An 11,838-nucleotide genomic window follows, 5' to 3' on the forward strand; every position below is an offset into this window, starting at 1 on the left:
AATAAATTAATGAATAAATAAATAACAGGCTTTTAGGAATGTATATAAACTAACTTTTCCCACCAGGTTTGCTTGGTATATATATATATTTTTTTTTTTTTTGTTGACCAAATTGGCAGCCAAAGGGTGGAAACTTCTGACAAAACCATGGCTTACTGACGCAGACAAGCAGGAAGATATATATAATTATTCAGCCTGATATGAAAATGCTGCTTCATGATTTACATTTAGATTTATCTAAAGCGACTTTTATTGCAATTAAGGTTGATATATATATATATATATATATATATATATATATATATATATATATATATAGATTGAAATTGAAATGGATATTGAAATAGAAAAAAAAATCTGATTTTCAGTGATGTCTCAGAGTGTTGGACCCCGTTGTATATAGAGCTCCAATCATATACTTTTCTGTAGCGCCTGATGATTTCACGCTGTTATCCTTGTTATATTTAATCTGAGAGGATCATTCAAAAGCGTGACATCACGAAGAACACTCCGAGAGCCTCTATGACACGTTCAGTAGTTGGTAAGTGAGACCAGTAGGGGGTAGGATCGTTTTCCCCTGATCTCCAGCCTCCAGCAGCCCAAGTTCGGTCTCAGTGCTGCATGAACGCACGGCGAGAGGGGGAGGACACTTCCCCTCTCCAGCATCAAACGCGAGGGATGCGCTTCATCGCCTTAGGGGACTGGATGGATGGAGCGACAGGGTCATGAAGGTGACCGCAACCTCTGGGTTGGATTTAGGGGGCCGTTTCCGCAGAAGGAGCCTATCCATAATTAATAAGAACGAGTCGGAGATCCTAGAACCGAAGCGCAACCACCGGCGAGTCATGTCACCAACTGACAGCGCTTCCAGAGGAGCTGACGAGGAGGACAAAGGAGGATGAAGGAGGCAGAGGAGGATTATAATGAAGCTGAGTGGCAAAGGACTGTGCACCATCGTCTCCAGCAGTCTGCTCTTCGTGTGCGCCGTGAGCGCCGTGGTCGTGGGATTCAAATGCATCGCGTTGGGCTCCAGTGTGCAAGCGCACTTCCACCTGGCCACCGCGGCCGGCGCGTTTTACTCGGGCATCCTGGTGACTCTCGGGCAGGTCCTGATTGGGGTGGCGCTGGTCTTTTGCCGGGGCAATCCCAGGTGTGCGAATTTCTTTCTCTTTGGGATCTTAGTGTTTCTTTTGGGGGTCCTGACGGCGTTCTCCGGTGCGGTGGTGGATGGCGACACGGTGTCGCTGGTGGAGAGGAAGTACGCGCACTATTGCCAGAACTCTGTGGATGTAAACCCTGCGTGCGACCGGCTCAAAGTGTACCAGCGGGGTCTGGTGGTCTCCACTATTCTTAACACTCTGGAGTGCCTCCTGGGGCTGATGAACCTTGTTATCATCAAGCGTTACCAAACGGCGCAGTTTCACCGGAGACGCCGGACGCAGAGGCAGAGCGCGCGGATCGTGCTGAACGAGGAGCGCGACTTCGCGGTCACGGAGTTCCAGCCGGTGTCCTACATCAATTTAGCGGTGTTTAGCGCGTTGGAGGGTGCAGACGGGGAGGTGCACAGCCGGGGCCACCCGTCAATGGAGCTGCCGGGCTATTCGCCCGCCAATCCGGAGCTTAATCACACGTACCCGTTTTCTTACCCGCTTCACAACGAGTTGCCACCTGCCTACGAGGACATATTCCCTGGAGAAGCGAGCAGCGAATAGCAAAGAAGAGGAACCGAGTTGCAGTTTTGCAGTGACAATCACGCATTCGGCACGCTGAACTTGGAATCGACATTATTTCTATATCACGGTGACCAGCTGTTGCCTAAATGTACTTTTGAATTCAGTGGAGGTTACAGCCAGCGCTCTGAACAAACCCTACACTTGTTCATAAACTACGAGCCCATGAGAAGGTAAACGTACTGAAAGGATTGAATATACATGCAATTTCTTTTCTTTTGACTGACCGATTGTATTCTCTGTTCATCCCTTGTCTAAACCCCAAAGGTTTGTGTCCAGGATTCCCATTGGACTTTTTGGAATTTAAAAGGATCCTGATTTTCGTACAGTATTCCAGCAGGGCACAAAACATAAAGAAGTTACCAATTGGGCAAAAAGAACAAACGAAACGGTGAACGTAGTGTACATGACATTTTTTTTTCTTTTCTTCTTTATTTATTTATTTATTTATTTTTGACCTTCTTGATTGATTGTATTCCCAAACAATCCTTAGTCAAAATCCTAAAGGCGTGTGTACAGGACTTTTAAGATTTTTTTTTTTTCTTCTTAAATTTGACAACTCAACCATAAAGGATGTGTCTTATAGGATTTCAACAGGAGGCAAAACAAAAAGAAATTCAGGATAAAAAAGAGCCTATGATAAAAAGGAAAACGGAAAGAAAATTTGTTTTCTGACTTTATAACTAATCATTTACAACCAGAATCATAACTGTAATCATAAACCCCAGAAAATTCCCAATAGAGCCATCGGGATTTGCAACTGGACGAAATGTCCCTCTAGATCATCAAAAGTATTCTGAAATTGAAAATAGCACTCTAAGAATCAAATAAGAATTCCTGTAGGATTTTTCCTTTAGGATTGAAGTTTCATTGGGAATCCTGTACACTGTATTTTTTTGACTAGGGATGCACATGTATTTTCTCGATGTGGCTCTCTTGTTTTCCCTCATATTGCTTATGTTTAGCTTCTGAATAAAAGGTGTATGTACTCTCTCCTGATGTTGCTGTTGAGTTCAGGTTAACTAATGCATTTGTGCATGCAGTGCTTCTCAGAGGGTGACTGCATGTCTGCCTGCAGCAGGTGTTGCCATGGTTCCTTGACCCTTTTTCTACCTGCGTGTAATTAGATATGTAACAACCCAGTCTTTGAAATGCAGATTTGCTTGGTTTGTCAAGTTTGATCTGGTGTACAAAGCAAAGCAGGTTGTTTAATGTAACAAACACATTCATACGTTTCAGTTTAGCATTTTAGAAAGATCTCTTTGAGTCTATCTGAATGGATTTCACTGAATGCCTCCGGGGCATTTTCAAAGAGCTGCGCTTTTCCTCCGAGGTATTATATGCATTACAAACACAATGAGAATTTGCCTGAGTCCGGTAATTATTCTGAGTGGATATTATATGCTTTGGCACAAGACCAAAACCTCTGATGAGGCTTTTTTCGATTAAAGAGATCAGCTTTTGTCTGAGACGTTACTGGAGCTGGACGTAGATTGGGGTCAAAAAGTCTGAGACCATGAGTGAAAGTGCTGCTATTTTCATAATGTTGTTTGCTTTAATGAGAGCAGCTCTGAAAACCTGATGATCATGTTCTCCAGAATGATTTGAGATGGTCCAAAAAGCATTTTGAGATTTGTAGGATATGTGCAAATAATCGTAGTCAGAATATACAAACCCGTGTGAAATATTTACAATTTAAAATAACACCTCTCTACTTGAATATATTTTCAGATGTGAGTTTATCCTGTGATGCAAAGATGAATTTTCAGCATCATTACTGAAGTGCCACATGACGATCCTTCAGAAATCATTCTAATATGCTGATTTGCTGCTCATTAAACATTATCAAAAAAAAAAAAAAAAACCTGTGCTTTTTTTTAATGAAAGATCAGCATTTATTTGAAATACTTCATAACATGAATGTCTTTACTGCCACTATTGCTCAACTGAATGCATCCTTGCTGAATAAACATATTAATTTATTTTAAAAAAATCATACTGACCCCAAACTTTTGAAAAATAGTCACCTAACAATCAAATTTATGTCATTTTCTCTGTTTTCTTTCATTTGAAAAGTTGGAACTGTTTTCCAGTTTTGAAATATTTGATTGTTAACTTGATATCTCATTTTTAAACCCTACCCTATCTTGTGGACATTATCTGCATTTATCAAAATGTGTTTAAGATTATTTTCTTTAACAAGCACTTCAGCCTGTTTGAAGCTTGTAGTGAGCGCTGGTGTGCAGTACTAGTGTACAGAACGTGTGTATTTTCATGAAAGTACTAAAATGAGACATCATATTCTCAGCCTTCTGATTTGTTTTCCTCTTTCCTGAAAAGTCAGAAAGAAAGCCATTGCTGTTGGCGTCATTAAACTAACAGCCGTTACCATTCAGACAGACAATTTCTGCTTTGCAGTGTTGTGACTGTAGGATATTATTAATATTTCTGCATCATGTTGTTCCAGAGTAATAGGAGAACATGCCCCTGAATGTTTAGCTGAATCGCACAAAAAGCAATGCTTCTCTCTCAGCATATCCAACTTGTCAGTCGCTGAAGTTGTTTAAGATTCTTAATTATGCAGTTACCACTTCTGCCAGCAGGGGCAAATGGAGCCATGTTAAATTAATAGTTCACCAAAAATTGAACATTTCATGAGACTCATCCTCAGGCCAATCATCAGGTTGATGAGATTGTTTCTCCATCAGAACAGATTTGAAGAAATGTAACATTAGTTGCTCAGCAATGGATCCTCTGCAGTGAATGGGTGCCGTCAGAATTAGAGTCTAAACAGCAGGATAATCCATAAGTAATGCACATTACTCCAGTCCATCAATTAACATCTTGTGAAGCCAAAAGCTGCATTTTCATAAAAATAAAAAAAAAATCCATTATTAAGGCATTTTAACTTTAAAGCTTCAAAATCCACCCACATGGATTGGCATAAATGATTGACTGGAGTCGTGTGGATTATTGTGATATTTTTATTAGCTATTTAGACTCTCATTCTGATGGCACCCATTCACTGTAGAGGAACCATCATCCGTGAGCAAGAGACATAATGCTAAATTTCTCTAATCTGTTCCAATTAACAGTTAACAAACTACATCTAAATCTTGAATGGCCCTAAGGGTGAGTACATTTCCAGCCAATTTTCATATTTAAGTCAACGGTTTCTTTTAACTAGCAAACTTGAATGTGACGGATCAGATATGAATGAACGGTGACACTCAGGTGATTCACTGAAATCTGTCTGACGCATGCTTGCCCTTTTATCTAATAGCGACTGTTGCATTTTGCAGGAGACGTTGTAAATATTTTAAGCAAATCTTTCTGAGTCTTATTTATGTTGTGCTCTTCTTCACAATGTCACCCTTCTCAAGTTTGATATGCTATTGAGATCTAACAGTTCACATTTAGAGTGCATATACTTCCCAATTTCCCCAAGAGAATTTGCTCATCAATAGAGCTAAAGGAGCTCTGAATATGTATTAATAGCCTAGAAGGGAAATGATGCCCCTTTGAAAATGGCAGTCGTGCAGAATAACAACTGCATGATGGGAAACCGAATACCGTCATTGTGTTTCTGAGGTGTAAGAAGCTTCCAGCTGTGAAAAGTGCCTTTTGAACGAATCTTTTAAAGATATATTTTGATAAAAATTTCATAAGGGTGATGTAAGGTTAGGAAGAATGGTAGAAAGTACATCTAAATTTAGGTTACATCCACTGGAAATGTTGTTGAAGGTCAGAGAAAGTTTTGAAACTGGTTGTACGGTTGCCTTTCCATTCTTTGATGGCAGATCTTCAGAAATGGTTTAATTTAGCTAATGGGGGTGAGCGATGTGTAGTGCAATTTACTTGTTGCCTCGTTCTCAGCTCATTTTCTGTTATCTATTATTCAAATGGCCAGGACAAGAAATCACAATGTTCTGCCCTTTTTAATTTGTTATTATGCCTTCTCTGCACATATCTGCCTGTGGCCTTTAATTTTGATAATGACATATACAGTCTTGTAGTTAATGCAAAATGTATCGCTTATTTGTCCGAAGAAAAAAAAATCTGTTTCTGGCCTTTCCCCTAGAGTGTTTGAGTATATGAGTCAATTGTCTGAGATGTCGAGATTATCGTAGTTGTTATTCTTCAGATTCATTCCTTTAAAGAGACCAAAGAGACGGGGCCTAAACACAGCATTCTCTCTCAGTCTGATCTTTTCATGTAAGTAAAATTTGTCAACTGTACGTTCATACGGATTACAATTACATCTATTCTCATTCAATCAGGACTGTATTTGTAAACTTCAATGGCACAAATGACTTGTTAAAAACAAGTGTTTAACACTCTTATAGTAGTCTTATAGTAGAAAAAAAAGTGCATGGCAGGACTTGATTTTATCCTTTTGGGAATTTATTGAATTGTGAAAAGTGGCTGTTATTTATCTGGCACAGAGATGTCAGCGGGAAACAGGAAGTGGTCATATTTTATGAAATATAGCTTAAGGTATTTTGTTCTTTGGAACAACACTATGTAGATATAAAAGAAAGGAAAACCCTCGCCATATCTTTGGTTGTTGATGTCAAAAATCATCATTCAGTCGAACTCTATTATATTTTGGACACATTATTGAAGTACCATGTCAACATGGACCAACCAGAAATAAAAATATGCAAAATAAAAGAAAATACAACCCAAGCAACATTAAATATGAGTTTAGTTAGGATACACTTCTTTTGTGTGCCATACCATACTGTGTTTTGTGTGTTGATTTATTGCTTGCTGAAAGCATGAAACCATGGACATTTAGATATTAGATACACTGGAACTCATACATTTTCCAGTTTTCCTATTCAGGCCATGTGTTCTTAATAATTTTGATATTTTGGGGCATCTGGATGGTAAATTTAATACATTTTAATATTTGGCATTTTTGTAGCTAAATAATTATTGTACTATGTTGGTTCACTTTTTCAGTGATCATACTCTTCCATACTTTTTATGTACTCTACCATATTTTTCTTCACTTCATAGAAGTTTATCAAATAACCTGCCAACATGAACAAACCATGAATAAATTTATGAAAAAAAAGAAAAAGAAAATACAACCCAGGCAACATTAAATATGGATTTAGTGAGGATAAACATTTTCTGATGAACTGTAATGTCTTTTTGAGGTGAATTTTTGCAAGCTGAAAGCATTAAACCATAGAAATGTAGAGTAATTACAAACAAGAGCCTAGGTCTTGATCAAATTTTTGCAAATTGTTTGGCCTCTGGACGACAGATAAAACATTTCAGTGTTTAATTTTGAGGGCATTTTTTGAGGCTATAATTTTGGTACTGTGTGTTGTGTTGTCTTTTAAATTACTTAAATCTTCCATATTTTGCTCACTTGATAAAAGTGAGTAAAATTACATGTCAACCTGAACGAACCATGAATAAAAATAGGCAAAATAAAAGAAAACACAATCCAAGCAACATTAAATATGGGTATAGTGACGATAAACGTTTTATGCCAAACTTTAATGTTTTATGTGGTAAATTCTTGCTTGCTGAAAGCATTAAACCATTGAAATTAAGATATTATAAACAAAAGAACTAAAAGACATTCATTTTCCAATTTTCCTGTTCAGCCTGTGTCTTGATGATAATTTTGCATATTGTTTGGGCATTTGGGTGGAAGGTTTAACATGTTTTTTGTGTGCCTTTTAAATGACTTAATTCTACCATATTTTGGTCTTTTAATAGAACTATATAAAGACATACATTTTCCAATTTTTCTGTTTAGTCTATGTCTTGTTCATTTTGCATATTTGTAGGCTTCTATATGGTATCTTCAAACCATTTCAAAGTAAACTTTTTAGGACATTTTTGCTTATTTTTTTTAATGACTTAAACCTACCACATTTTGGTCACATTCTACAATAATCTGGTCAGTTGATAAATCAGTCAAACTGCATGCAAAATGGACAAATCATGAACAAAAATATGAAAAAGAAAAGAAAATACAACCCAGGCAGCATTAAACGTGTGTAGTGAGGATAAACTGTAATGTGGTTTGTGCATTGAGTTATTACCAACTGAAAGCATGAAACCATTGACATTTAGAAACATTAGAGACACTGGAGCTATAAATTCCAGTTTTCAGTCAGCTAGTGTTTTGATAATAATTTTGCATAATGTTGGACCTGTGAATGATAGATTTAAAACGCAGTGTTTGACTTCAAGGGCATTTTTATTTTTGTATGCTGAACGATTCTGGTACTGTGTTGGGTTGCATTTGATGGATTTTAATCTGGATGAAACAAAACTAGCCACTGGAATAACATACGCTGATGAATGGTGCAGTAAACAGGGTCTGTACATCACACCGGCTCTAAGGCGTTCCTTTAAGGCAGAAGAAGTGTGAGAATGGTTGAGATTCATAGTTGTGTGCTGCTGATTGAGCTCCAGCTCTGCAGTGAAATCTGTCTCCGCACAGGTGAACCGTTTCCAGCAAGGCAGATGATGAAAGAAGCGCCATCAGGGCTTCAGAGCAAACAGTGCTTGTTATGCACGATCTGCCTCATGGACTTTGATGCTTCTATTTTTAGGAGCGATATATTTGCCTGTTATGTTTCACATGTGGCTGTGGGAATAAAACGCTGCTGGAGTGGTGGAAGTTTATCCACTCTTGAATTAAGCTTTTTGTTTTAGACGTTAAAGCTCTACCCTCCCATCAGTGTGACAAAACGTGTTTAAGATCTCGTGTGTATCTTAAATATTTAGGCTTATGCCTTATTAGATGAATCTCATGAAAACATGTACATTCAGAGCAGATTTCAGTGGGAAGAAATATGATTATATTCTGCATTAAATATAAAGCCTATTTAAAAATGTAAAAACAAAAAAAAAAAACAAATCGATATGTCTATTGATTGGATATCTTTATTTTAAAGAAATCATTAAATATATATTATATTTATATTATATATATGCAAGCATTATGCATAATGGTAGTATATATATATTATATAAATTTGTGTAGGATCTTTTCTTCATGTTTGTGGGTTTTTATTGTGTTTCAGTATTATTTTCAAGACAGCTGATCTTATGTTCACATTTGAGTGGTGTTATTGGAGTAACAGTGAAATACTATAATAAAGAATCTTTTTTTATTTCTCATTTTCATTTCAGTTATAATGTTTTAGTCATCAGCTAAATGATAAATGTAGCCTTGGCAACTAGCTAAATTAAGTTTTTGTTTATGTTTTTATTTTATGGTTTTAGTTTCAATTTTAAATAACTATAATAAATGATTCATTTTTTTTTCTTTTATTTTAACTTTAATCTTTCAGTGAGAACTGCTGAAAATGTCCCATGAGTGTGTCATGACAATAGTGTCTCAATGTACAATAAATAAATAGGAAAGAAAAAATCAGTACTATAATGTTTCTTTATATATAGGACAAAATATGTCCTATTTCTTTTGCCTATTTTTGGAGGTGAAATGTGGCTTTCTCAAGACGTTTTTGGCAGGTTCCTTGAGATTCACCCAATTGTCTTCCAGTGTTTTGAGGTCATTGAGTGTAATGATTAGCCAGCAGTTGGCATAGAAACTTTACAGTGCAGTATTTTTCATTAATCATGCTGTTAATCATGCATTTAATGAGATCATTCTGCGTGGACATGGATTTATAGTTGTTGGTACTGACCTGCGCGTTCTTGTAGCCTGGAGTGAATGTGTGTGTGTGTGTGTGTGTGTGTGTACGGCAGATCTGTGCTCCCACGACTGCGTCACACTGATAAAGCTGGACACTGGCCAAGGTCCCGTCTCTCCTCGTGCGCTCGAAGAGAAGAGAAGAGAAGAGAAGAGAAGAGAAGAGAAGAGAAGAGAAGAGAAGTTACCCTGCTCACTCTCTTGCTGTGAAGTCTTTTGCAAGCTTCAACATGTTAATTCAACATGAATTACAAACTTAACTTATTCAAATGAATATTGAATTTTAGAAATATTTTCAAGGTATAAAAGGATGATTTCATGTCTGCATAACTAGTTTACAAATTATCATCTATTTATTTAGGCCTATTTATAAATCAAAGGTCACTGTTTCCACAAAAATATGAAGCAGCAACATTTTTAACAATAATAAATAATAATGCTTGTTTTCTGAGCAGCAAATCAGCATATTAGAATGATTTCTGAAGGATCATCATTTTCCTTAAAATTTCCTTTTTTTTTTTCACATGATATTTTATTCTCTACTGATTGGCTCAAACAAACTGCCACTGAGATAAATGTGACACATAAAAAATGCCTGGAATATCAGAACATATAGATTTTTATTCATTTGACACAGTTCAATTAATGATCACTTGAAGCAATATTATTCTGAAAAATGATTGAAAAGTTTCCCTCTTCACAGAATAACTCTGAAAGGCAGGAGATTTTCAACACGAAAGCAAAAGCGCGAATTTCAGCTCTCATCAAGCAGTGTATTACTGCCGCCGTTTGTGAAGCTAGTGGTGGCGATCAAATCTTCACATTTATTCCTCCTTCTTTAAGCTTGATCGGATTCCCAATGAGAATATGGCATGTAGTTTCCATCCAGGGAACGTCTGTTAGTTCCCATCAGAGGTTTAATGAAACCTGTTTTTTCAGTTTAGCTTTATGGTGTTGGTTTTTGGAGCCGTTTGCCTTTGGGCAGCCACTTTAAAGTTCCTTATGAAGACAGAATAGACGCCTCCTCCATCAAAGCAAGCATAAATAAGGTTTCCCGCGCTTCATTTAGCCGCATTAGTGTGGCACTAATACTGTTTGGGCTCCCGCCAGCAGCACCAGTCTCTGCAGAAGAGCACACAATCTCTCTGAGGCGAGCAGTCATGCGCTGTTTGTCTCTCTTGTTTAAATGTGGGTGAGATTGGATGAACTCTGTCCTGGTTCAAAGTAAACAACAGCTGTGCTGGAAAATACAGGTGTCGCAAAGGAATGTTTTGGGTTCGGTACACGTTAAAGCTGTAGTTCACCCAAAAATCATTTACTTCCAAACCTTTATGGCTGACTAGAACACAAAAGAAGAACTTTTAGACTTTTTTTAATGGACACAAACATATAAAAGTGGGCCGTATGACTTGTGCATGTAAAGAACAGACCAAATTGAATGATAATCTACATTTAAAATCTGTTGTTTTTCGTATATATCCCAGTGATGTGTCTTGACTTCTATTGTTTTTATGATGTGAGTGACAAATCCTATTGAATGTGATAACTGACAGCATTTCATAAATGTTGCTGACGAACTTGTTTTGGACCCTATATATATATGTTCTACGATTAATAGCAATTTTGACTGATACATGACGTTTCAGAAGGTTAAATACTAGAAAAATCTAAACAACAGGAGGTACTTTATTAGTGACTCTGCCACGGAAATCTCTGCCGAAAATTGACCCATCTATACACTTTTAGGTGAGGTAACTTAATATTTTGTAATCTTGTAAGGTCTGATGGATATTAATGTTGTGGGAGTAATGTTGTGTATAATGGTGTGAAAGGTGCATTTCTGATTAATGTTTATCAGATAGAAATCAAGTAACTTCTTCCCTCTGCAGTTCCATTAGAAACTGCTAATAGACTCAGGTAGAGTAACTGGCTCAATTTTTTGTGGTTTCCAATTCATCTTGGAAGAAAATTCAATATCATCGCTTTGAGACAGAATGACTTTCACTTTTTACCACTGTGGAAGATGGTGATAAGCTGAGAAGAACTCGAAGCAGGAAGAATGCTTTGTGAAATGAAAGAGAGGTCCAAGAGATTGCTGACTTTTTAAAAAGTAATAGTGCACACACACAAAAAAAAAGAAAATTTGAAGAAAAAAATAGTTTTCCTCAATTGTTAGATTTGGAGAAATTTAGCATTACATCAATTGCTCACCAATGGATCCAGTGCAGTGAATGGGTGCCGTCAGAATTAGAGTCCAAACAGCTGATAAAAACATCATAATAATCCACAAACTATTCACTGGACTCCATCAATTAACGTGTTGTGAAGTGAAAAGCTACAAATTTGTGAGAAAACAAATCCATCAAGAATTGTTTTTATTCAAACTGTCACTTCTGGCCAAAATATGAGTCAATA

At 37.0% G+C, this 11,838-nt stretch overlaps 1 protein-coding gene across 1 annotated transcript; it reads left to right on the forward strand.

Moving 5' to 3' along the window:
• The first annotated feature begins 562 nt into the window (after positions 1 to 562).
• LOC127971202 (transmembrane protein 271-like) lies at positions 563 to 3,594 on the forward strand. Its single transcript, XM_052574042.1, has one exon. It carries the CDS (start codon positions 924 to 926, stop codon positions 1,710 to 1,712), a length of 789 nt encoding a protein of 262 aa, XP_052430002.1. The 5' UTR covers positions 563 to 923; the 3' UTR covers positions 1,713 to 3,594.
• The last annotated feature ends 8,244 nt before the right edge of the window (positions 3,595 to 11,838 follow it).

This window comes from Carassius gibelio, chromosome B14 (assembly GCF_023724105.1).
Source record: "Carassius gibelio isolate Cgi1373 ecotype wild population from Czech Republic chromosome B14, carGib1.2-hapl.c, whole genome shotgun sequence".
In the NCBI taxonomy this organism is placed as follows: Eukaryota; Metazoa; Chordata; class Actinopteri; order Cypriniformes; family Cyprinidae; genus Carassius; species Carassius gibelio.